Here is a 27166-nt window from a genome sequence, read left to right as displayed (position 1 = left end):
TTCTACATCACGATCTATTACACCTATATCATTACTCACAACTGTACTGATCCCTTCCTTTAATAGCAAAGCTACCCCACCTCCTTTTCCTTTCTGCCTATTCTTCTGGAACATTGAATATCCTTGAACATTTAGATTCAAGTCTTGGTCATCCTGCAACCACGTCTCAGTGATAGCTATCAAATCATATTCACTTATTTCTATCTGTGCCGTCAGCTCATCTATCTTGTTACAAATGCTATGTGCATTCAGATAAAGAGCCTTAAGCTTTGACTTTTTACCATTTTTACCTACTCTGGTTCCAATTTTGCTGTACTGTTGTGCTTGTATTCTCTGTCCCTTCCTGTCACTCTCTGATTAATGTATGTTCCTTCACTACCCTGCACCTCTGCTCTCTCGTTACTTTTCGACTTTTTAAACTTCCCTTCAATTGAACCCTTCCCCCCCCCCCCACTATTTAGTTTAAAGCCTTATCTACAACCCTAGTTATACGATTCGCCAGGATACTGGTCCCAGCATGGTTCAAGTGAAGCTCATCCCAACAGAACAGCTCTCTCTTTCCCCAGTACTGGTGCCAGTGTCCCATGAATCGGAACCCATTTCTCCCACACCAATCTTTGAGCCACTCATTTACCTCTCTGATCTTATTTACCCTATGCCAATGAGCACATGGCTCCACGTTACTGAAGTCCTTCATCCCTGGAACCATACCCATAAATCTTTCCTGTACCCTCTCTAAAGCCTTCACATCCTTCCTGAAGTGTGGTGCCCAGAATTGGACACAATACTCCAGTTGAGGCTGAACCAGTGTCCTATAAAATTTCACTATAACTTCCTTGTTTTTGTACTCAGTGCCTCTATTTATAAAGCCCAAGATCCTGTATGCTTTGTTAATTGCTTTCTCAACTGGCCCTGCCACCTTTAATGATTTGTGCACATATACCACCATATCTCTCTGCTCCTGCATCCTGTTTAGAATTGTATTCTTTACTTTATATTGCCTCTCCTCATTCTTCCAATCAAATGTATCTCTTCAAACTTCTCTGCATTAAATTTAATCTTCCACATGTTCGGCCACTCCACCAGCCTGTCTGTGTTCCCTTGAAGTCTAACATTATCCTCCACATAGTTCGCAATACTTCCAAGTTTTGTGTCATCTACAAATTTTGAAATTGTGCCCTGCACTCTGACATCTAGGTCACTAATATAGATCAAGTAAAGCAGTAGTCCTAATACCGGCACAAAGAACAAAGAACAGTACAGCACAGGAACAGGCCATTCGGTCCTCCAAGCCTGCCTAAACTAAAACCTTCTGCACTTCCGGGGACCGTATCCCTCTATTCCCATCCTATTCATGTATTTGTCAAGATGCCTCTTAAACGTCGCTATCGTACCTGCTTCCACCACCTCCCCCGGCAGCAAGTTCCAGGCACTCACCACTCTCTGTGTAAAGAACTTGCCTCGCACATCCCCTCTAAACTTTGCCCCTCTCACCTTAAACCTATGTCCCCTAGTAACTGACTCTTCCACCCTGGGAAAAAGCTTCTGACTATCCACTCTGTCCATGCCGCTCATAACTTTGTAAGCCTCTATCATGTCGCCCCTCCACCTCCGTCGTTCCAGTGAAAACAATCCGAGTTTATCCAACCTCTCCTCATAGCTAATGCCCTCCAGACCAGGCAACATCCTGGTAAACCTTTTCTGTACCCTCTCCAAAGCCTCCACGTCCTTCTGGTAGTGTGGCGACCAGAATTGCATGCAATATACTAAGTGTGGCCTAACTAGGGTTCTGTACAGCTGCAGCATGACTTGCCAATTTTTATACTCTATGCCCCGACCGATGAAGGCAAGCATGCCGTATGCCTTCTTGACTACCTTTATCCACCTGCGTTGCCACTTTCAGTGACCTGTGGACCTGTTCCCTCTCTCTGCCTGTCAATACTCCTAAGGGTTCTGCCATTTACTGTATACTTCCCACCTGCATTAGACCTTCCAAAATGCATTACCTCACATTTGTCCGGATTAAACTCCATCTGCCATTTCTCCGCCCAAGTCTCCAACCGATCTATATCCTGCTGTATCCTCTGACAATCCTCATCACTATCTGCAACTCCACCAATCTTTGTGTCGTCCGCAAACTTACTAATCAGACCAGCTACATTTTCCTCCAAATCATTTATATATACTACAAAGAGCAAAGGCCCCAGCACTGATCCCTGCGGAACACCACTAGGCACATCCCTCCATTCAGAAAAACACCCATCCACTGCTACCCTCTGTCTTCTATGACTGAGCCAGTTCTGTATCCATCTTGCCAGCTCACCTCTGATCCCGTGTGACTTCACCTTTTGTACCAGTCTGCCATGAGGGACCTTGTCAAAGGCTCCTGGAGATCCCCACTATATATCTTCCTTCTATCTGAAAAACAACTGTTTCACCACTACTCTATGCTTCCTATCACTGAGCCAACTTTGTATTCATGCTGACACTGTCCCTTTTATTCCATGGGCTTCAACTTTGCTGGCAAGCCTATTATGTGGCACTTTATCAAAAGCCTTTTGGAAGTCCATGTACACCACATCAACTGCATTAACCTCATCAACCCTCTCTGTTACCTTATCAAAAATTACTGCATAGAAGAAACTAACAGACACATTATGACCTGGATAACATACAATTTGGTCTGTTAAGTGACAAGTAACATTCAAAGGCAACAATGACCATCTTCAATCAGAGAGAGAGCATATCCACCTTCCCTTGACATTTAATAGCATTATGTCCCCCCATGTCTGGCCTGTGCCCACCGTCCCCCAGTGTCTGTTCTGTTCAGACTGTCTCTTCATGTCTGACCTGTGCCCACTGTCTACCTGTATCTGGTCTGTTCTCACTGTTTTTCCATGTCTGGTCTGTTCTCACTGTCTCCCCATGGCTGGTCTATGCTCACTGTCTCTGCATGTCTGGCAACAAAGCTTCATGTACTGAAATCAGTAACACATTCTTTTAAAATGGATTTACAAATCTGTTCACCTGACAACCGACTCATCTGTACAGCTCTTGCTGTGTGGGACAAGCAGACTAACACATGTCATAAAGGTAGTGAATTTCTTGAACGTGTTTGGGATAGTCTTCTGCAACAATATGTCATAGAAACAACAAGGGGCCATGCTTTATTAGATTTTGTAATGAGTAGTGAGCCAGATTTAGTTAACAGCAGAATGGTGTGTCAACATTTATCTAATAACAATCAATATGATTGAGTTCAATGTAATGTTTGAAAGGGAGAAATGGGAAACAACAATTAAGATTCTAGATTTATATAAGGCTTGCTTCAATGGAATGAGACAGAGACTCACAATAAACAGTAAATCTGTTAATGGGTAAAACAACAGAAGATCGGTGTTTAGAGAAGAATTTGATACAGAACCAGTTTATGCCCCTTAGGGACAAGAGTTCCACTTGCCAAAAAAAAACCATGGACAACTAAAAATGTAAGAGACAACATAAAACTGAAAGAAAAAGCATACAAAAATGCAAAAAATAGCATAGATCCTGACAAATTGGAAAGATACAAAGAACAGCAGAGGGTGACAACACAAATAGCAAAGGCTATTAAAAGGGAGTAATGGATATCAAAATCAACACATTTTTTTCCTACAATTACATTAGGAAAAAGAGGGTAGTCAGGAGGAATGTGGGCCCCTGAAAACTAATAACACTGATATTACAAATGAAAATAGGGAAATGGCAGACATGCTGCATGATTACTTTGTATCAGTATTTACAGTAGAGGAAGAGGTCAGCATGTCAGACATTCCAGGGAAATTAATACTGAATCAGGGACAGGGTCTCGCCAAAATTAGCATAAGCAAAATAACAGTAATGAAGAAAATAATGGCACTAAAAAGTAACAAATCTCCAGGACCAGATGGTTTTCACTCGAGGGTTTTAAAGGAAGTAAGTGAGAAAATTGCAGATGCTCTAACTATAATCTTCCAAAGTCCTATCAATTTAGGAATCATTCCTTGAGATTGGAAAATTGACAGGTCACTCTACTATTTTAGAAAGGTGACCAAGGAAACAAGGGAATTATAGATCAGTTAGCCTAACATCTGTTGTCCAGAAATTGCTAGACTCTATAATTAAAGATAGGGTGACTGTACACCTTGAACATTTTCAGCTACTCAAAGAACCAGCATGGATTTGTAAAGGGTAGGTCATGCCTGATGAACCTGATTGATTTTTTTGATGAAGTGACTTTTTTTTCTTTCATGGGATGTGGCTGTCACTGGCAGGGCCAGCATTTGTTGTCCATCCCTAATTACCCTTGACAATTGAGTGGCTGCTAGGCCATTTCAGAAGGCAGTTAAGAGTCAACCACATTGCTGTCAGTCTGGTGTCATGTGTAGGCCAGACCAGGTAAGAATGACAGTTTTCCTTCCATAAAGGGCATTAGTGAACCAGATGGGCTTTTATGACAATTGATGACACCATTACTGAGACCAGCATTCAATTCCAGATTTGTATTAATTAATTGAATTTAAATTCCAGCAGCTGCTTTCATGGGATTTGAACCCTTGTGCACAGGGTATTAGCCTGAGCCTCTGGAATAGTAATTCAGTGACATTACCACTACACCACCGTCTCCCCTAAAGTAGTTTTCAGGGGAATGTAAATAAATGTTATTTATATGGACTTCCAGGAGGCAACTGATACAGTCCCTCATAAGAGACTGTTAACTAAAGTTGAAGCCCATGGAATTGAAGGAAAATTATTGACCTGGTTAGGACATTGGTCAAGGGACAGGAGACAGATAGTAGGGATAATGGGAAGATACTCTAATTTTTTTAAAAATTCATTCATGGGATGTGGGCGTCACTGGCTATGCCAGCATTTATTGCCCACCCCTAATTGTCCTTGAGAAGGTGGTGATGAGCGGCCTTCTTGAACCACTGCAGTCCATGTGGGGTAGGTACACCCACAGTGCTGTTAGGAAGGGAGTTCCAGGATTTTGACCCAACGACAGCGAAGGAACGGCGATATTGTTCCAAGTCAGGATGGTGTGTGACTTGGAGGGGAACTTGCATCCCATGCATCTGCTGCTCTTGTCCTTCAAGGTGGTAGAGGTCGCAGGTTTGAAAAGTGCTGTCTAAGGAGCCTTGGTGCGTTGCTGCAGTGCATCATGTAGATAGATGGTACACACTGCTGCCACTGTGCATCGGTGGTGGAGGGAGTGAATGTTTGTGGATGGTGTGCCAGTCAAGCGGGCTGCTTTGTCCTGGATGGTGTCGAGCTTCTTGAGTGTTGTTGGAGCTGCACCCATCCAGGCAAGTGGAGGGTATTCCATCACACTCCTGACTTGTGCCTTGTAGATGGTGGACAGGCTTTGGGGAGTCAGGAGGTGAGTTACTCGCTGCAGGATTCCTAGCCTCCGACCTGCTCTTGTAGCCATGGTATTTATATGGCGACTCCAGTTCAGTTTCTGTTCAATGGTAGCCCCTAGGATGTTGATAGTGGGGGATTCAGCAGTGGTAATGTCATTGAATGTCAAGGGGAGATGGTTAGATTCTCTCTTGTTGGAGATGGTCATTGCTTGGCACTTGTGTGGAGCAAATGTTACTTGCCACTTATCAGCCCAAGCCTGGATATTGTCCAGTTCTTGCTGCATTTCTACACGGGCTGCTTCAGTATCAGAGGAGTTGTGAATGGTGCTGAACATTGCACAATCATCAGCGAACCCTTCTGACCTTATGATTGAAGGAAGGTCATTGATGAAGCAGCTGAAGATGGTTGGGCCTAGGACACTACCCTGAGGAACTCCTGCAGTGATGTCCTCGAGTTCGGATGATTGACCTCCAACAACCACAGCCATCTTCCTTTGCGCTGGGTATGACTCTAACCAGCAGAGAGTTTTCCCCCTGATTCCCATTGACTCCAGTTTTGCTAGGGGTCCTTGATGCCATACTCGGTCAAATGCTGCCTTGATGTCAAGGGCAGTCACTCTCACCTCACCTCTTGAGTTCAGCTCTTTTGTCCATGTTTGAACAAGGCTGTAATGAGGTCAGGTGCTGAGTGGCCCTGTCGGAACTCAAACTGGGTATCACTGAGCAAGTTATTGCTAAGCAAATGCTGCTCGGTGGCACTGTTGATGACACCTTCCATCACTTTACTGATGATTGAGAGTGGACTGATGGGGCAGTAATTGGCCGGGTTGGACTTGTCCTGCTTTTTGTGTACAGGACAGACCTGGGCAATTTTCCACATTGCCGGGTAGATTCCAGTGCTGTAGCTATACTGGAACAGCTTGGCTAGGGGAGCGGCAAGTTCTGGAGCACAGGTCTTCAGTACTATTGCCGGAATATTGTCAGGACCCATAGCCATTGCAGTATCCAGTGCTTTCAGTCGTTTCTTGATATCAGGCGAAGTGATTCGAATTGGCTGAACTCTGGCATTTGTGATGCTGGGGACTTCAGGAGGGGGCCGAGATGGATCATCAACTTGGCACTTCTGGCTGAAGATTGCTGCAGGATGTGACTGTGGTTTCCCACCAGGGTCTGTGTTGGGCTTCAATTATTCACCATATTTATTAACAAATTAGATGATGGGATAGAAAAACCATATATCCAAATTTGCCAATGACACAAAATGGATGGCATTGTAAACAGTGTAGATGGAAGCATAAAGTTACAAAGAGATATTGATTGGTGAAGTGAATTGGCAAAACTGTGCAAATGGATTTCAATGCCCAGATGAGATGTATCCCAGGCTGTTATGTGAGGCAAGGGAGTAGATAACAGGGGCTCTGACACAAATTTTCAAATTCTCTGTGGCCACAGGGGAGGTGCCAGAGGACTGGAGGACAGCGAATGTGGCACCATTATTCAAGAAGTGTACCAGGGATAAAACAGGTAATTATATACCGATGAGTCTAACATCAGTGGTAGGGAAACTATTGGAAAAAATTTTGAGGGACAGGATTAATCTCCTTTTGGAGAGGCAGGGATTAATCAAGGATAGTCAGCATGGCTTTGTCAGGGGAGATCATGTCTAACAAACTTAATTGAATTTTTTGAGGAGGTGACTAGATGTGTAGATGAGGGTAAAGCAGTTGATGTAGTCTACATGGACTTCAGTAAGGCTGTTGATAAGGTCCCGCAAGAGAGATTGATCAAGAAGGTAAGAGCCCATGGGATCCAGGGCAATTTGGCAAATTGGATCCAAAATTGGCTTAGTGGCAGGAGGCAGAGGGTGATGGTCGAGGGTTGTTTTTGCGATTGGAAGCCTGTGACCAGTGGTGTACCACAGGGATTGGTGCTGGGACCCTTGCTGTTTGTAGTGTACATTGATGATTTAGACGTGAATATAGGAGGTATGATCAGTAAGTTTACAGATGACATGACAATTGGTGGTGTCATAAATAGGAGGAAAACCTTAGATTACAGGACAATATAGATGGGCTGGTAAGATGGGCAGAGCAGTGACAAATGGAATTTAATCCTGAGAAGTGTGAGGTGATGCATTTTGGGAGGACTAACAAGGTAAGGGAATATACAATGGATGGTAGGACCCTAGGAAGTACAGAGGGTCAGAGGGACCTTGGTGTATTTGTCCATAGATCACTGAAGGCAGCAGCACAGGTAGATAAGGTGGTTAGGAAGGCATCTGGGATACTTGCCTTTATTAACCGAGGCATAGAATATAAGTGCAGGGAGGTTATGATGGAGCTGTATAAAATGCTAGTTAGACCACAGCTGGAGTACTGTGTACAGTTCTGGTCACCACACTATAGGAAGGATGTGATTGCACTGGAGAGGGTGCAGAGGAGATTCACCAGGATGTTGCCTGGGCTGGAGCATTTCAGCTATGAAGAGAGATTGGATAGGCTAGGGTTGATTTCCTTAGAGCGGAGAAGGCTGAGGGGGGACCTGATTAAGGTATACAAAATTATGAGGGACATAGATAGGGTAGAAAGGAAGAAACTTTTTCCCTTTGCGGAGGTGTCAATAACCAGGGGGCATCAATTTAAGGTAAGGGGCAGGAGGTATAGAGGGGATTTGAGGAAAACCTTTTTCACCCAGAGAGTGGTTGGAATTTGGAACACACTGTCTGAAGAGGTGGTAGAGGCAGGAACCCTCACAACATTTAAGAAGTATTTAGATGAGCACTTTAATTGACATAGCATACAAAGCTACAGGCCAAGTGCTGAAAAATGGGATTAGAATAGATAGGCACAGACATGATGGGCCTTTTTCTGTGCTTTATAACTCCATGACTGTAAATATGAAGCCTTTGGACCTAAAAGGATAAAACATGGTACTTTTTAAGTGGTGAAAAGATAGAAACAGTGGAGGTCCAAAGAGATGTGGGGGTCATTAAAATGTCATGAACAGGTACAGAAAATAATCAAAAAGGGTAATGGAGTGTTGGCCTTTATATCTACAGAACTAGAATGCAATGCTTCAGTCATACAAAGCCCTGAATAGACCACACCTGGAGTTACAATGAGCAGTTCCGGGCAGCACACCTTAGGAAGGATATATTGGCCTTGGAGGGAGTGCAGCATAACTTTACTAGAATGCCACCTGGACTCCAGGGGTTAAATTTCAAGGCGCAGTTACATAAACTAAGGTTGTAGTCCCTGGAATTTGAAAGGTTAAGGGGTGATTTTGATTGAAGTTCTCAAGATATTAAGGAGAAGATAGGGCAAATAGGGAGAAACTATTTCCACTGGTTGGGGAGTCTAGGACGAGGGTACATAGAGCCATAGTCAGAGTCATCTACGGCACAGAAGGAGGCCATTTGACCCATCAAGTCCATGCCGAATAGTCGAAAAATTAGAGCAAGACCTTTCAGAAATGAAATTAGGAAACTCTTCTACATACAAAGCGTGGTAGAAGTTTGGGATTCTTTTCTGCAAATGGCAATTGATGTCAGATTAATTATTAATTTTAAAACTGCGATTGATAGATATTTGTTAACCAAAGGTATTAAGGGATATGGGGCAAAGGCAGATAAATTAAGTTAGATCGTAGATCAGCCATGAACTCATTGAATGGCACAACAGGCTCGAGGGACTAAATGGCCTACTCTTATTCCCATGTTCCTACCCTTCTTATCCATTCCCAAGAATTATTTTGAATCCTCACAGCTTTGAATTTAATTAAGTCTTTTATGTGGAACTTTATCAAAAGCTTTTTGATCACCTTAAAATTATGCCCCCTGGTGATAGCCCTTTCTGCCCTGGGAAAAAGTCTCTGGCTTTCCACTCTATCTATGCCTCTCATCATCTTGTACACCTCTGTCAAGTCACCTCTCATCCTTCTTCGCTCCAATGAGAAAAGCCCTAGCTCCCTCAACCTTTCTTCGTAAGACATGCCCTCCAGTCCAGGCAGCATCCTGGTAAATCTCCTCTGCACCCTCTCTAAAGCTTCCACATCCTTCCTATAATGAGGCGACCAGAACTGAACACAATATTCCAAGTGAGGTCTAACCAGGGCTTTATAGAGCTGCAGCATAACCTCGCGACTCTTAAACTCAATCCCCTGTTAATGAAAGCCAACACCCCATACACCTTCTTAACAACCCTATCAACTTGGGTGGAAACTTTGAGGGATCTATGGACGTGGACCCCAAGATCCCTCTGTTCCTCCACACTGCCAAGAATCCTGTCTTTAAGCCTGTATTCTGCATTCAAATTCGACCTTCCAAAATGAATCACTTCACACTTTTCCAGGTGGAACTCCATCTGCCACTTCTCAGCCCAGCTCTGCATCCTGTCAATGTCCCGTTGCAACCTACAACAGCCCTCCACACTATCCACAACTCCAGCAACCTTCGTGTCATCGGCAAACTTACTAACCCAGCCTTCCACTTCCTCATCCAAGTCATTTATAAAAATCACAAAGAGCAGAGGTCCCAGAACAGATCCCTGCGGAACACCACTGGTCACTGAGCTCCAGGCTGAATACTTTCCATCTACTACCACCCTCTGTCTTCTTTGGGCCAGCCAATTCTGTATCCAGACAGCCAAATTTCCCTGTATCCCATGCCTCCTTACTTTCTGAATGAGCCTACCATGGGGAACCTTATCAAACGCCTTGTTAAAATCCATATACACCACATCCACTGCTCTTCCTTCATCAATGTGTTTTGTCACATCTTCAAAGAATTCAATAAGGCTTGTGAGGCATGTCCTGCCTCTCACAAAGCTATGCTGACTGTCTCTAATCAAACTATGCTTTTCCAAATAATCATAAATCCTGTCTCTCAGAATCCTCTCCAATAATTTGCCCACCACCGACGTAAGACTGACTGGTCTGTAATTCCCAGGGTTATCCCTATTCCCTTTCTTGAACAAGGGAATAACATTTGCCACCCTCCAATCATCTGGTACTACTCCAGTGGACAGTGAGGACGCAAAGATCATCGCCAAAGGCACGGCAATCTCTTCCCTTAATATCCTTGGGTATATCCCGTCTGGCCCCGGGGACTTATCTATCCTCATGTCTTTCAAAATTTCCAGCACATCCTCCTTCTCAACATAAACCTGTTCAAGCATATCAGCCTGTTTCATGCTGTCCTCACAAACAACAAGGTCCCTCTCATTAGTGAATACTGAAGCAAAGTATTCATTAAGGACCTCCCCTACCTCCTCTGACTCCAGGCACAAGTTCCCTCCACTATCCCTGATCGGCCCTACCCTCACTCTAGCCATCCTCTTGTTCCTCACATAAGTGTAGAACGCCTTGGGATTTTCCTTAATCCTACCCGCCAAGACTTTTTCACGTCCCCTTCTAGCTCTCCTAAGTCCATTCTTCAGTTCCTTCCTGGCTACCTTGTAACCCTCTAGTGCCCTGTCTGATCCTTGCTTCCTCAACCTTAAGTAAGCTTCCTTCTTCCTGTTGACTAGCTGTTCCACATCTCTTGTCATCCAAGGTTCCTTCACCCTACCATCCCTTCCTTGCCTCATTGGGACAAACCTATCCAGCAGTCGCAGCAAGTGCTGCATTTGTTTTGTCTGAGCTTGTTGGTTTTAGAAAATGCAACCCAAGGAATAATAGTTCCGTTTAAGTCATGGAACCCCTGTGCAATTATGCTGTTAAGTGGGAGCACTCTCACCTATGAGTCAGAAGTTCAGTCCCACTCCAGAGACTTGAGCCCGTAGTTTAGATTAACACTTCCAGCACAGTACTCAGTGCGCTACATTGTTGGAGGTACTGTCTTTTGGACGAAACATTAAATCAAAGCTCCATCATCCCTCTTATGTGCCCATAAAATATTCCACGGCACTACCGTAAAGCAGGAACTTTCTCATGGTCTTCTGCCCAACATATATCCCTCAATCAGCATCATTAAAACAGATTATCTGGTAATTTTTCTCATTGTGGGAGCTTGCTCTACGCAAATTGGCTACCACGCTTCCTACATTTCAAGTGACCGCACTTCAAAAGTTCTTGTACTTTGGAACATCCCAAGGAAGATCAGCCATGATCGTATTGAATGGCGGGGCAGGCTCGATGGACTGAATGGCCTACTCCTGCTCCTATGAAATGGAAATGCAAGTCCTTCTTTATCCTCATCCTGTTGCGCTATGAAGAGAATGTTTATAAGGTAACAATCAAACTCCACAGAGTTATTGGAAAACATTTTATTTCAATTTAATGCACAGGATACTGTAAATAAGGATTCACATCTGACAGTTATAAAAGGGCCAGCCTCCTACTATACACATGAACAGTCACAGTAACCTTCAAATCATTCAACAATTCATCACATTTAATGTGTTACAGTACAATTACTGTCTGTGAATCTACACCCCACCTCCAAAATAAAATTGGGGAACGTTTCACACAAATGAGGAAGGAATCTGCAGCTGCAGTGACAGCCACAAATGAACAAATTTTGTCATTTTTTAATCATCAACTTTTGTGCTCATTGAGGTTAGAGTTTTAATGTCCCATCGAACACTCCCAGGGTAGCTAAAACATAGCTTAGATACAGAGTATAGTTCCCTCTACACGGTCCCAAACACTCAAGAGGGCAGGTAGACGGGTTAGATACAGAGTAAAGCCCCAACATTGTGATTCAACCTCAAAAGTGTTCATCTCACCAGTACTTTCTTTCCATTTTCGACACCAGTGCTCCTATAGATTCTCAAAGTGAGACTGTCAATTCATTCTGAATTAAAGGCAGTTCTGTGCACTTGTGTCACTAGAAATTTGGATTTACACCACCTCCAGATTCATTTCACATTTGGATCTTTACAACCAGCAAAGAAAGTAAACTTTCATCCATTCAATCTGGGCTGGGTGTGAACCCAGGGTTTAATAGTTGTCTATCTGACTGCATCAGTCAGTTCCCTCATTTTCTCTTTAACTCAGAGCAAGTGTGGGGACCCCATCATAGAAGGTTTAAGGCAGAGAAAGAGGCCACTTGGTCCATCATGTCTGTGCTGACTGAAAAATGATCCACCTATTCTAATCCCACCTTCCAGCATTTGGTCCGTAGCACTGCAGCTTACAGCACTTGAAGTGCATATCCAGACTCCTTTTGAATGAGTTGAGGGTCTCTGCCTCAACTACCCTTTCAGGCAGTGAGTTCCAGACCATCACTGCCCTCTGGGTGAAAAAACTTTTCCTCATCTCCCCTCTAATTTTTCTACCAATCACTTTAAATCTATGCCCCCTCCTCACTGACCTCTCTGCTAAGGTGAAGACCCTTCACCTCCACTTTATCCAGGCCCCTCAAAATTTTGTACATTTCAATCAGATCTTCCCTCAGCCTTCTCTGTTCCAAGGAGGACAACCCCAGACTATCCAATTTTTCCACTCCTGGCAACATCCTCGTAAATCTGTACCCTCTCTACTGCAATTACATCCTTTATGTAATGTGGTGACCAGAACTGCACACAGTACTCAAGTTTAGTTTAGTTTAGAGATACAGCACTGAAACAGGCCCTTCAGCCCACCGAGTCTGTGCCGACCATCAACCACCCATTTATACTAATCCCATATTCCTACCAAACATCCCCACCTGTCCCTATATTTCCCTACCACCTACCTATACTAGCGGCAATTTATAATGGCCAATTTACCTACCAACCTGCAAGTCTTTTGGCTTGTGGCCTAACCGATGAGTTATACAGTTCCAGAATAACCTTCTGTATTCTATACCTCGGCTAATAAAGGAAAGGATTCCATATGCCTTCTTAACCACCTTATCAACCTGTCCTGCTATCTTCAGGGATCTGTGGACATTCACTCCAAGGTCCCTTACTTCCTCTACACTTCTCAGTATATTCCCATTAATCATGTATTCCTTTGCCTTGTTTAACCTCCCCAAATGCATCACCTCACACTTCTCCAAGTTGAATTCCATTTGCCACTTTTCTGCCCATCTGACCAGATCAATATCTTCCTGCAGACTACAGCTATCCTCCTTGCAATCTACCATACGGCCAATCTTTGTGTTGTCCACAAACCTCTTGATCATGCCCCCTACATTTCCGTCTAAATCATTAATATACACCACAAAAAGCAGGGGACCCAGTACTGAGCCCTGCAGAATGCCCTCCAGTCGCTAAAACAGCCAACAATTACCATTTGTTTCCTGCCACTGAGCCAATTTTGTATCCAACTTGCTGCATTTCCCTGGATCCCATGGGATTTTATTGTTTTAACCAGTCTGCCATGTGGGACTGTGTCAAAAGCTTTGCTAAAATCCATGTAGACCACATCAACTGCACTACCCTCATCTATCTTCCTTGTTCCTTCTTCAAAAAATTCCATCCAGTTGGTCAAACAAGATCTTCCCTTAACAAATTCATGCTGACTAGCCTTTCTAAGTGACAGCTTATCCCGCCTCTCAGAATAGATTCCAATAATTTGCCCACTACTGAGGTTAGACTGACTGGCCTATAATTATTCGGTTTATCCTTCGCTCCCTTTTTAAACAGAGGTACAATGTTAGCAATTTTCCAGCACCACACCTGTATCCAGTTCGGACTGGAAAATGATGGTCAGACCTTCTGCTATTTCCTCTCTTGCTTCTTTGAACAGTCTAGGATACATTTCATCTGGCCGTGGTGATTTACCAGCTTTCAAGGATGCTAATCCCATTATAGGTATGCAGGTTACCTTTTTGGTCTGTTATGGGCCCTACTCTCTCCTTAGTTATCCTCTTACTCTTAGTGTATTTATAAAACATCTTTAAGTTCACCTTGATTTTGCTTGACAATATTCTTTCATGCCCTCTCTTTGCTTTCCTAATTTCCTTTTTGATTTCACTCTTCCATTTTCTATACTCCTCTCAGCTTTCAGTAGTATTGAGTTCTCTGTGTCGGACATAAGCTTTCCTTTTCTGCCTTATCTTATCCTGTAGGCTCCTTGACATCCATGGGGCTGTAGATTTGGCCACCTCACCCTTTTTCTTTGTGGGAACATGTTTACTTTGAACCCCTTGAATCTCCCATTTGAATGCCTCCCACTGATTTACCTTCAAGTAGCTGTTACCAGTCCACTTTTGCTAAATCACTCCTCAGTTTAGTAAAATTGATCTTGTCCCAATTGAGAACTCTAACTCCTGTTCTGTCTCTGTCCTTTTCCATAATTATGTTAAAACTGACTGAATTATGATCACTACCACCAAGATGCTCTCCCACTGCCACTCCTTCCACCTGCCTATCTTCATTTCCTAAAGCTAAGTCTAAAACTGCACCCTCTCTTGTTGGACTTGCCACATACTAGGAAAAAAGGTTCTCCTGAATGCACCTCAAGAATTCTGCTCCCTCAATTTCTTTCACATGAAAACTATCCCAGTTAATATTGGGATAAGTAAAATCCCCTATTGTTCTTGCACTTCACAGAGATTTGTCTATCTCCCTCTGACTGTTTGGGGGTCTATAGCACACACAGCAGTGTGATTGCCCCTTTTTTGTTCCTTAGCTCAATCCATACGGCCTCATTTGATGAATCTTCCAACGTATCATCCGTCATCACAGCTGTAATAGTTTCCTTGACCAAAATTGCCACTCCCCCTCCTTTCTTATCCCCTTCCCTATCGCATCTGAAAACCCTGTAATCAGCAACGTTGAGCTGCCAGTCCTGTCCCTCCTTAAGCCATGTTTCTGTAATAGCTATGATATCATACTGCCACATGTCTATCTGTGCCCTCAGCTGATCTGCTTTATTTGCTATACTCATGAGTGAAAAGAAGTCACAAGGTCAGGTAAGAAATCTTGGTTCGTTATCAAGTTTGTAAAAGGCATTGGAGACTTTGGGAGTGGGGGATTCCATGGTACAAGATCCTTGGAAACAGATATCACAGTCGGAAATGGTGCGTCGAGTCAGGGTTTCAATGGAGGCTGGGTGTATAAAATGGGGTTTAGGAGCTTAGGAGGAATGAGAGAGAAAAGTTCAGAGGTGAAATGCATTGAGTGACAGGGAAAGGCACATTTTTCCAGTGAGCGTGTTCCAGTTTGGTACTGCTGTCGAGATGCACTATCTGTTCCCACTGTACAGCAACGTTCAGGGCTTTGACTTCAGAATAACTTAATGTTGAATTTCAGCCACTTTTGTATGTTTTGAACTGGGCATCCAATACCTGCTTTAAACTGAGCCCAGCTCATTTCAGACATCAGAGAACTTAATTCTCCACAGTACCATTATGTGGGAGATGAAATTTAATGCAGAGAAGTGTGAAGGGATTCATTTTGGTAGGAAGAACGAGGAGAGGCAATAAAGGATATAATTCTAAAAGGGATGCAGGAGCAGAAGGACCTGGGGGTATATGTGCACAAATCACTGAAGGTGGCAGGGCAGTTGGGAAAGTGGTTCATTAGGCAAACAGGATCCTGGGCTTTGTAAACAGAGGCATAGAGTACAAAAGGGCGGCGCAGTGGTTAGCACCGCAGCCTCACAGCTCCAGCGACCCGGGTTCAATTCTGGGTACTGCCTGTGTGAAGTTTGCAAGTTCTCCCTGTGTCTGCGTGGGTTTTCTCCGGGTGCTCCGGTTTCCTCCCACAAGCCAAAAGACTTGCAGGTTGGAAGGTAAATTGGCCATTATAAATTGCCACTAGTATAGGTAGGTGGTAGGGAAATATAGGGACAGGTGGGGATGTGGTAGGAATATGGGATTAGTGTAGGATTAGTATAAATGGGTGGTTGATGGTCGGCACAGACTCGGTGGGCCAAAGGGCCTGTTTCAGTGCTGTATCTCTAAACTAAACTAAAAAAAAAAGGAATTTATGCTAGAACTTTATCAAACAATGGTCAGGCCCCCAGTTGGATTGTGTCCAATTCCTTTTAGGAAGGATATCACGACCTTAGAGAGCGTGCAGCGGAGATTTACGAGAATGGTTCCAGGGATGAGGGACTTCAATTAGGTGGAGAGATTGGAGAAGCTGGGTTGTTCTCCTGAGAGCAGGGAAGGTTAAGGGGAGATTTAACAAGCGTTCAAAATTGAGGGGTTTTGATAGAGTTAGATAGGGAGAAACTATTTCCAGTAGCAGGCGGGTTGGTAAGCAGAGGACACATTTAAGGTGACTAGCATAAGAACCAGAGGGAAGAGTGAGTTGTGGTGATCTGGAACGCACTGCCTGAAAGGGCAGTGGAAACAGATTCACAGAATCATTACACTACAGGAGGAGGCCATTTGGCCCATTGTGTCCGCCCTGGTTCTCTGAAAGAACAATTCCCTCAGTTCCATTCCCTGCCTTCTCCCCGTAACCTTGCACATTCTTCCTTTTCATATAACTGTCCACTTGGCAGAGCTGCCCTGCCACACCTTAACTTTACAGCCTATTTATTGTTAGAATAGCTTACCAGTTACTCACCAACCAGCTCTTTGCACTGCACCGAAGCAAGAACCAAATACTGGAGGGTTAAAAAAATAGAAAAATGGAGCACCTCCTCCCCATTTCACCGAACTCACCAAACTCGAATCTCCATACTCAGCTTGCAATCTGCACTCTGTTTCAATACTATCAAAATGGAAATACCATGATAAATACCGAAGTGGAAAATTTGCAGGACTATTGGGAAAAAACTGACACTATGGGCTCACTGGCTTCCTTCTGTGCTGCATGATTCTATTTTTATAATCACTAATCGTTGTCTCATGAGCTCCGTCTGGCCATTGAGAATATTGGTGGTGCTGGATGGCAAAGGGCAACATTGAGTGAAAGATTCAATTCCCACGATCAAAGGCAAGCAGGGGAGACCAGTATCCTGGACCAATATTTATACCACTAAAGCAGATGAACAGGTCATTTCAAAACTACTTTAATGGCTGTAAAGCACTTGGGGACATCCTGAGGTTGTGAAGAGTGTTGTATATTTGCCAGTCACTTCTTTTCTGACCTGACCCCAGTCTCTCACTGTGCTCCCCACTTCTCTCCCCAAACCAGCTGCCTGGAGTTATTAGATACAGACCTGGCATACCCCTCTTCAAGGAGAGCAGGTCTTGGCCTTGCTTTTGCTCTGCCCAGGCCTATAGCACCATTAGTGAATAATGCAATCCAATCCAATCTTTTTAACTGAGTATATGGTACAAGAACCTGGATTTTCATTTCTGATGCTCTTTGTGCCTGATGAGCAGAAACCCATCCTCATGTTTAAGAATCCCTCACTGGTTTGTGTTATGTCTGATATGGAGTGTACATTCACTCTCTAGGCACACCCAAGTTCAGAGAGCCTTGGCGAGCACTGACATAGCCAAGTCTTCAGGCCCTTCCACACATATGTGCAGGGAGATAGCTGGAATCTAACTAGTGAACTTGACCGTCTCCTGGCACTGAACACTGGGTTCCTGCTGCTTCACCATCAACCCACCACTGGCCCATGAGACTGCAGGGTTACCTGGAAAGTGGGAATCCAGGTCCTAGTTTAGGATGGGGGTCCATAGCCTTGTTCTTGTGCCAGCGGAACGGAACCCATGGAACAACCAATGCACAACCTTGAAACAGAAAAATGGCTTAGGACAGGCTGTGTGTGGATAAAAGATATCTTTAAGTGGAGCCTGAGAGTCAGGATCCAAGGGAAAAAGAGATGGGAAATGAGAGAGAAAAAATGGAAATAAAGGGAGAAGAGGAGACAAAGAGAGAGAGAGACACACACAGTCACTGACATAGTGAGAGTCAGGCAGAGGCACACACACATGCAGCCTGAAAGAGAAACAGAAAGATGTACAGAGGAGTGAGCAGGAGAATATGTGAGACGAATGGGAGTTGCAAGGGCTGGCGCGAGAGAAACACAAAGAAATGACACGCACAGGCAGAGAGGGGTAGGGGGAAGAGGTGTGTGAGGAGAAAAAGAACACATCTGAAAGACTGTGGGAATAAGAGACTGAAAAATAAAGACTGACAGATCAAGAGAATGATAAACTGAGGAAAAAAGACAGGGAAACGCAAAGACCAGAAAGAATACAAGACAGAGAGCAAGAAACCTAGGGAATAAACACAGATGAGTTTTATGTTGTGATTGGACTGGATTTTGAGGTTCTCAGCCTAACTAGGGGCAGGTGAGGTATTCTGAGAGCAGTCCCTCCAGAACAGAATTTTCCTCTTGTTTATGTTCACATCTGTCACGTGATGCTCAGTTGCCCTACAAACAGGTCTAAAACAGCAGGACTCCCCACAAATCCTTCCATTTTAGGTAAGGGAAATGCCCTGCCTGATAAACTTCTCCACTACCTCAATGGGAGTCTGGAACACAACTGGTGTATATTGGCATTCATGCTCTACAATGGTGTTTTCTGCCCAAGGTGCTCCCTCACTCATTAAGGCACACCTCCCTCCACACTCTCCCCCAGCACACCCTCCCTCCTCTCTCTCTCTCCCGGCACACACGCCCTCCTCTCTCTCTCCCCGGCACACACTCCCTCGTCTCTCTCCACCTCCCCGGCACACCCTCTGTCCACTCTCTCTCCCCCCACCCCCCCATGGCACACACTCCCTCCTCTCTCTCCCCCCCCACCCCCCCCGCACACACTCCCTCCTCTCTCTCTCCCCCCACCCCCGCATACACTCCCTCCTCTCTCTTCCCCCCCTGCACACACTCCCTCTCTCTCTCTCCACCCCCCGCACACACTCCCTCCTCTCTCTCTCCACCCCCCCGCACACACTCCCTCCTCTCTCTCCCCCCCCCGCACACACTCCCTCCTCTCTCTCCCCCCCCGCACACACTCCCTCCTCTCTCTCCCCCCCCCGCACACACTCCCTCCTCTCCCCCCCCCCCGCACACACTCCCTCCTCTCTCTCCCCCCCCCCGCACACACTCCCTCTCTCTCTCCCCCCCCCCGCACACACTCCCTCCTCTCTCTCCCCCCCCCGCACACACTCCCTCCTCTCTCTCCCCCCCCCCCGCACACACTCCCTCTCTCTCTCTCCCCCCCCGCACACACTCCCTCCTCTCTCTCCCCCCCCCCGCGCACACTCCCTCCTCTCTCTCCCCCCCGCACACACTCCCTCCTCTCTCTCCCCCCCTGCACACACTCCCTCTCTCTCTCCCCCTCCCCTGCACACACTCCCTCCTCTCTCTCCCCCTCCCCTGCACTCACTCCCTCCTCTCTCTCCCCCCCCGCACACACTCCCTCCTCTCTCTCCCCCCCGCACACACTCCCTCCTCTCTCTCCCCCCCGCACACACTCCCTCCTCTCTCTCCCCCCCCGCACAAACTCCCTCCCCCCCCCCCGCACACACTCCCTCCCCGCCCCCGCACAACACTCCCTCCCCCCCCCGCACACACTCCCTCCTCTCTCTCCCCCCCACCGCACACACTCCCTCCTCTCTCTCCCCCACCCCGCACACACTCCCTCCTCTCTCCCCCCCCCGCACACACTCCCTCCTCTCTCTCCCCCCCCGCACACACTCCCTCCTCTCTCCCCCCCCCGCACACACTCCCTCCTCTCTCTCCCCCCCCCGCACACTCCCTCCTCTCTCTCCCCCCCCGCACACTCCTCCTCTCTCCCCCCGCACACACTCCCTCCTCTCTCTCCCCCCCCGCACACACTCCCTCCTCTCTCCCCCCCCGCACACACTCCCTCCTCTCTCTCCCCCCCCGCACACACTCCCTCCTCTCTCTCCCCCCTGCACACACTCCCTCCTCTCTCTCCCCCCTGCACACACTCCCTCCTCTCTCTCCCCCCTGCACACACTCCCTCCTCTCTCTCCCCCCTGCACACACTCCCTCCTCTCTCTCCCCCCCCGCACACACTCCCTCCTCTCTTACCCCCCCCCGCACACACTCCCTCCTCTCTCTCTCCCCCCCTGCACACACTCCCTCCTCTCTCTCTCGCCCCCCCACCCCCCCGCACACACTCCCTCCTCTCTCTCTCTCCCCCCCTCTGCACATACTCCCTCCTCTCTCTCTCGCCCCACCCCCCCCCGCACACACTCCCTCCTCTCTCTCTCGCCTCCCCTGCACACACTCCCTCCTCTCTCTCTCGCCCTCTCCCGCACACACTCCCTCCTCTCTCTCTCGCCCCTCCCCCGCACACACTCCCTCCTCTCTCCCCCCCCGCACACACTCCCTCCTCTCTCCCCCCCGCACACACTCCCTCCTCTCTCCCCCCCCGCACACAGTCCCTCCTCTCTCCCCCCCGCACACACTCCTCCTCTCTCTCCCCCCCGCACACACTCCCTCCTCTCTCTCCCCCCCCGCACACACTCCCTCCTCTCTCTCCTTCCCCGCACACACTCCCTCCTCTCTCTCTCGCCCGCCCCCCCACACACTCCCTCCTCTCTCCCCCCCCGCACACACTCCCTCCTCTCTCTCCCCCCCCCGCACACACTCCCTCCTCTCTCTCCCCCCCCGCACACACTCCCTCCTCTCTCCCCCCCCCGCACACACTCCCTCCTCTCTCCCCCCCCCCGCACACACTCCCTCCTCTCTCCCCCCCCCCCGCACACACTCCCTCCTCTCTCCCCCCCCCCCGCACACACTCCCTCCTCTCTCCCCCCCCCCGCACACACTCCCTCCTCTCTCCCCCCCCCCGCACACACTCCCTCCTCTCTCTCCGCCCCCGCACACAGTCCCTCCTCTCTCTCCCCCCCCGCACACAGTCCCTCCTCTCTCTCTCCCCCCCCCGCACACACTCCCTCCTCTCTCTCCCCCCCCGCACACACTCCCTCCTCTCTCCCCCCCCCGCACACAATCCCTCCTCTCTCTCCCCCCCCGCACACACTCCCTCCTCTCTCTCTCCCCCCCCCCGCACACTCCCTCCTCTCTCTCCCCCCCCCGCACACACTCCCTCCTCTCTCTCCCCCCCCCCGCACACACTCCCTCCTCTCTCTCCCCCCCCCGCACACACTCCCTCCTCTCTCTCTCCCCCCCCCGCACACACTCCCTCCTCTCTCTCTCTCCCCCCCGCACACACTCCCTCCTCTCTCTCTCCCCTCCCCCCCGCACACACTCCCTCCTCTCTCTCCCCCCGCACACACTCCCTCCTCTCTCTCCCCCCCCGCACACACTCCCTCCTCTCTCTCCCCCCCCGCACACACTCCTCCTCTCTCTCCCCCACCGCATACACTCCCTCCTCTCTCTCCCCCCCCCGCACACACTCCCTCCTCTCCTCTCTCCCCCCCCCGCACACACTCCCTCCTCTCTCTCTCCCCCCCCCGCACACACTCCCTCCTCTCTCCCCCCCCGCACACACTCCCTCCTCTCTCCCCCCCCGCACACTCCCTCCTCTCTCCCCCCCGCACACACTCCCTCCTCTCTCTCCCCCCCCGCACACACTCCCTCCTCTCTCCCCCCCCGCACACACTCCCTCCTCTCTCTCCCCCCCGCACACACTCCCTCCTCTCTCTCCCCCTGCACACACTCCCTCCTCTCTCTCCCCCCTGCACACACTCCCTCCTCTCTCTCCCCCCTGCACACACTCCCTCCTCTCTCTCCCCCCTGCACACACTCCCTCCTCTCTCTCCCCCCCCGCACACACTCCCTCCTCTCTTACCCCCCCCCGCACACACTCCCTCCTCTCTCTCTCCCCCCCTGCACACACTCCCTCCTCTCTCTCTCGCCCCCCCACCCCCCCCGCACACACTCCCTCCTCTCTCTCTCTCCCCCCCTCTGCACATACTCCCTCCTCTCTCTCTCGCCCCACCCCCCCCCGCACACACTCCCTCCTCTCTCTCTCGCCTCCCCTGCACACACTCCTCCTCTCTCTCTCGCCCTCTCCCGCACACACTCCCTCCTCTCTCTCTCGCCCCTCCCCCGCACACACTCCCTCCTCTCTCCCCCCCGCACACACTCCCTCCTCTCTCCCCCCCCGCACACACTCCCTCCTCTCTCCCCCCCCGCACACAGTCCCTCCTCTCTCCCCCCCCGCACACACTCCCTCCTCTCTCTCCCCCCCGCACACACTCCCTCCTCTCTCTCCCCCCCCGCACACACTCCCTCCTCTCTCTCCTTCCCCGCACACACTCCCTCCTCTCTCTCTCGCCCGCCCCCCCGCACACACTCCCTCCTCTCTCCCCCCCCGCACACACTCCCTCCTCTCTCTCCCCCCCCGCACACACTCCCTCCTCTCTCTCCCCCCCCGCACACACTCCCTCCTCTCTCCCCCCCCCCGCACACACTCCCTCCTCTCTCCCCCCCCCCGCACACACTCCCTCCTCTCTCCCCCCCCCCGCACACACTCCCTCCTCTCTCCCCCCCCCGCACACACTCCCTCCTCTCTCCCCCCCCCCGCACACACTCCTCCTCTCTCTCCGCCCCCGCACACAGTCCCTCCTCTCTCTCCCCCCCCGCACACAGTCCCTCCTCTCTCTCCCCCCCCGCACACACTCCCTCCTCTCTCTCCCCCCCGCACACACTCCCTCCTCTCTCCCCCCCCCGCACACACTCCCTCCTCTCTCTCCCCCCCCGCACACACTCCCTCCTCTCTCTCTCCCCCCCCCGCACACACTCCCTCCTCTCTCTCCCCCCCCCGCACACACTCCCTCCTCTCTCTCCCCCCCCCGCACACACTCCTCCTCTCTCTCCCCCCCCCCGCACACACTCCCTCCTCTCTCTCTCCCCCCCCCGCACACACTCCCTCCTCTCTCTCTCTCCCCCCCGCACACACTCCCTCCTCTCTCTCTCCCCTCCCCCCCGCACACACTCCCTCCTCTCTCTCCCCCCCGCACACACTCCCTCCTCTCTCTCCCCCCCCCGCACACACTCCCTCCTCTCTCTCCCCCCCCGCACACACTCCCTCCTCTCTCTCCCCCACCGCATACACTCCCTCCTCTCTCTCCCCCCCCCCCGCACACACTCCCTCCTCTCTCTCTCCCCCCCCCGCACACACTCCCTCCTCTCTCCCCCCCGCACACACTCCCTCCTCTCTCCCCCCCCGCACACACTCCCTCCTCTCTCTCCCCCCCCGCACACACTCCCTCCTCTCTCTCCCCCCCCCCCGCACACACTCCCTCCTCTCTCTCTCCCCCCCCGCACACACTCCCTCCTCTCTCTCTCCCCCCCCCCGCCACACTCCCTCCTCTCTCTCCCCCCCCCGCACACTCTCCCTCCTCTCTCTCTCCCCCCCCCGCACACTCTCCCTCCTCTCTCTCTCCCCCCCCGCACACTCTCCCTCCTCTCTCTCTCCCCCCCCCCCGCACACACTCCCTCCTCTCTCTCCCCCCCCGCACACACTCCCTCCTCTCTCTCCCCCCCCGCACACACTCCCTCCTCTCTCTCCCCCCCCGCACACACTCCCTCCTCTCTCTCCCCCCCCGCACACACTCCCTCCTCTCTCTCCCCCCCCGCACACACTCCCTCCTCTCTCTCTCCCCCCCCCCGCACACACTCCCTCCTCTCTCTCTCCGCCCCCCCCCGCACACACTCCCTCCTCTCTCTCTCCCCCCCCCCCGCACACACTCCCTCCTCTCTCTCTCCCCCCCCCCGCACACACTCCCTCCTCTTTCTCTCCCCCCCCCCCGCACACACTCCCTCCTCCATCTCTCCCCCCCCGCACACACTCCCTCCTCTCTCTCTCCCCCCCCCGCACACACTCCCTCCTCTTTCTCTCCCCCACCCCCCCGCACACACTCCCTCCTCTCTCTCTCCCCCCCCCCGCACCACCACTCCCTCCTCTCTCTCTCCCCCCCCCGCACACACTCCCTCCTCTCTCCCCCCCTCCTCTCTCTCTCCCCCCCCCGCACACACTCCCTCCTCTCTCTCTCCCCCCCCCCCCGCACACACTCCCTCCTCTCTCTCCCCCCCCGCACACACTCCCTCCTCTCTCTCCCCCCCCGCACACACTCCCTCCTCTCTCTCCCCCCCCGCACACACTCCTCCTCTCTCTCTCCCCCCGCACACACCCTCCTCTCTCTCCCCCCCCGCACACACTCCCTCCTCTCTCTCCCCCCCCCGCACACACTCCCTCCTCTCTCTCCCCCCCCGCACACACTCCCTCCTCTCTCTCTCCCCCCCCCCGCACACACCTCCCTCCTCTCTCTCTCCGCCCCCCCCCCCGCACACACTCCCTCCTCTCTCTCTCCGCCCCCCCCCCGCACACACTCCCTCCTCTTTCTCTCCCCCCCCCCCCCCGCACACTCCCTCCTCTTTCTCTCCCCCCCCCCCCCCCGCACACACTCCCTCCTCTTTCTCTCCCCCCCCCCCCCCGCACACACTCCCTCCTCTCTCTCTCCCCCCCCCCCCCGCACACACTCCCTCCTCTCTCTCTCCCCCCCCCCCCCCGCACACACTCCCTCCTCTCTCTCCCCCCTCTCTCCCCCCTCGCACACACTCCCTCCTCTCTCTCCCCCCCCCCCCCCCCGCACACACTCCCTCCTCTCTCTCCCCCCTCTCTCCCCCCTCGCACACACTCCCTCCTCTCTCTCCCCCCTCTCTCCCCCCTCGCACACACTCCCTCCTCTCTCCCCTCACACCCTCACCCTCCTTCCTCAACACTCTTCACCCAGTTGCCAGCAGTTGGATGTAGGTTGAAGCCGGAGCGCGGAGTGAGGGAAGGGGCGGCGGGGCCGGTCTTTTCCTCTGTTAATCGGCGATTCCCGGGGGTTTGGGGTAGTTAAACATGGTGTAGTCGCTCTGATAGAAGTGGAAGGCCCGCCGCCTGTCCGAGGCCGACAGCTGCGCCAGGTACCGGCGGCTGATCCGAGGGCCGGTGCGCTCCTCCTGCGAGTGCCGGTCCTTGAAGCGGGGAAGGTCAGGTTACTGGGGGCCCCGATCAGGCGTAGCAGGGAGTCGGCCTCGGCCTCCATGCTCTCGAAGCGGCCGATGAAGTCGTAGTGAACCAGGCAGGGGCTGCAGAGGCGGCTGACCGGCTCCCAGTGGATGTCCATCCCGACCGGCCGCCCCGAGTCCAGCAGGTAACGGACGAACTCGCGGAAGGTGACGCCCGAGCCGGTGCTCAGGGCCTCCCGGGTGGCGTTGGGCCTGTAGCGGCCGATGATGGCCGTGCCGAACACCGGGTGGTAGTAGGCGTTGGGCTGCTCGAACTTGTCGCGGAAGGCGGAGACCAGGCGCTCAAGCGGCTCCCGGACGAACAGCACCTTGGTGTAGGTGCGGAGCCGGCGCCACATCCCCTCGCGGTCGAAGCTGTCCAGCCGCCTCAGGTAGTTACCATAGTGCGCGGCCTTGTGCTGGATCTGGGCCGTGGAGCCGGCCAGGCCGCCCAGCACCATCAGCACCCGTTTCCAGTTGGAGCAGCCGGCCTTGGGCACCTCGCAGTACAGCAGCCGGTGCCGCTCCTCCACATAGATCCTGGAGACATGGTGAGGGGCCAACAACTTGGGGCCGCCCGCGTCCCGGTACCTCAGGCAGGCCTCGCCTACCAGGCGCCTGCGGCCCCGCTGCACCTCCCTCAGTCGGCGGCGCTCCACAGCCTCCTGCTCCCGGGCCCCCCGGCGGAGCTCCGGCTCCTCCCCCTCCCCCTCCCCCTGGCGGAGCTCCGGCTCCTCCCCCTCCCCCTGGCGGAGCTCCGGCTCCTCCCCCTGGCGGAGCTCCGGCTCCTCCCCCTCCCCCTGGCGGAGCTCCGGCTCCTCCCCCTCCCCGGCCCCCTGGCGGAGCTCCGGCTCCTCCCCCTCCCGGGCCCCCTGGCGGAGCTCGAGCTCCGGCTCCTCCCCCTCCCGGGCACCCTGGCGGAGCTCGAGCTCCGGCTCCTCCCGCCTTCCGTCCTGCAGCTTCCTGCTGTGCCTGCGCCGAGGCGGCGGCTCCACCTGCCACCTTCTCTCTCTGGGGCGGGGCCAGGCCGGGGGTGGTGCCTGCCGGCGAGGGGGCGTGTCTGTATGCCTGGGGGCGGGGCCTGGCGTTGGGTCAGAGGTTGCGGCTGACAGAGGGGCGGAGCTCTTTGTCTTGCGGCTCCAGTCGCATAAATGCTGTGGGAGGAACAACAACATTTTAGGACCAAGTGTATTTCTCATCATAGTTCAATCCCCTTTCCCCAGGGTGTGAACTCTCACTGGGACCCCGCCCCGAATGGCCATTCTCCAACTCTCAGCCTAGACTGTTGTTGGGTATTTGACTATGGAAGGCATCACAGTCTAATCCTGTCCCCACCCAAATTTCCAGGAGCAGCAGTGGTTAATAGAGCCTACATAGAGTACAAAGGCAAGGAAGTTACATTAAACTCGTATAGAACGGCAGCACAGTGGTTAGCACCGCAGCCTCACAGCTCCAGCGACCCGGGTTCGATTCCGGGTACTGCCTGTGTGTTTGCAAGTTCTCCCTGTGTCTGCGTGGGTTTTCTCCGGGTGCTCCGGTTTCCTCCCACCACCAAAGACTTGCAGGTTGGTAGGTAAATTGGCCATTATAAATTGCCCTTAGTATTGGTCGGTGGTAGGGTAATATAGGGACAGGTGGGGATGTGGTAGGAATATGGGATTAGTGTAGGATTAGTATAAATGGGTGGTTGATGGTCGGCACAGACTCGATGGGCCTGTTTCAGTGCTGTATCTCTAAATAAAAATAAATAAATAAAATAAAAACACTGGTTTGGCCTCAAGTGGAGAATTGCATCCAGTCCTGGGGGGGCCACACTTTAGGCATTAGAGAGGGAACAGAAAAGATTCACTGGAATGGTTCCAGGGTTGAGGAACTTCAACTACATGGATAAATGAAGAAGTCAGGACTGTTTTGCTTGGAGAAGAGAAAATTGAGAGGAGATTTGATCGAGGTATTCAAAATCGTGAGGGGTCTGGACAGAGTAGATAGAGAGAAACGGTTCCATT

The 27166-nt window shown here is 51.3% G+C and overlaps 1 protein-coding gene across 1 annotated transcript; it reads right to left on the bottom strand.

Moving 5' to 3' along the window:
* Window positions 1–24890: 24890 nt before the first annotated feature.
* Window positions 24891–26359, bottom strand: LOC137379137 (carbohydrate sulfotransferase 8-like). Its single transcript, XM_068049852.1, is given in 2 exon segments — window positions 24891–25138; window positions 25141–26359. Coding segments are annotated over 2 exon segments (1383 nt in total). The 3' UTR covers window positions 24891–24974.
* Window positions 26360–27166: the final 807 nt, after the last annotated feature.

The sequence above is a fragment of the Heterodontus francisci genome, chromosome 17 (genome assembly GCF_036365525.1).
Source record: "Heterodontus francisci isolate sHetFra1 chromosome 17, sHetFra1.hap1, whole genome shotgun sequence".
NCBI lineage: Eukaryota > Metazoa > Chordata > Chondrichthyes > Heterodontiformes > Heterodontidae > Heterodontus > Heterodontus francisci.
Note: the sequence above shows the minus strand (reverse complement) of the source record. Positions and strands in the feature narration are given on the sequence as shown.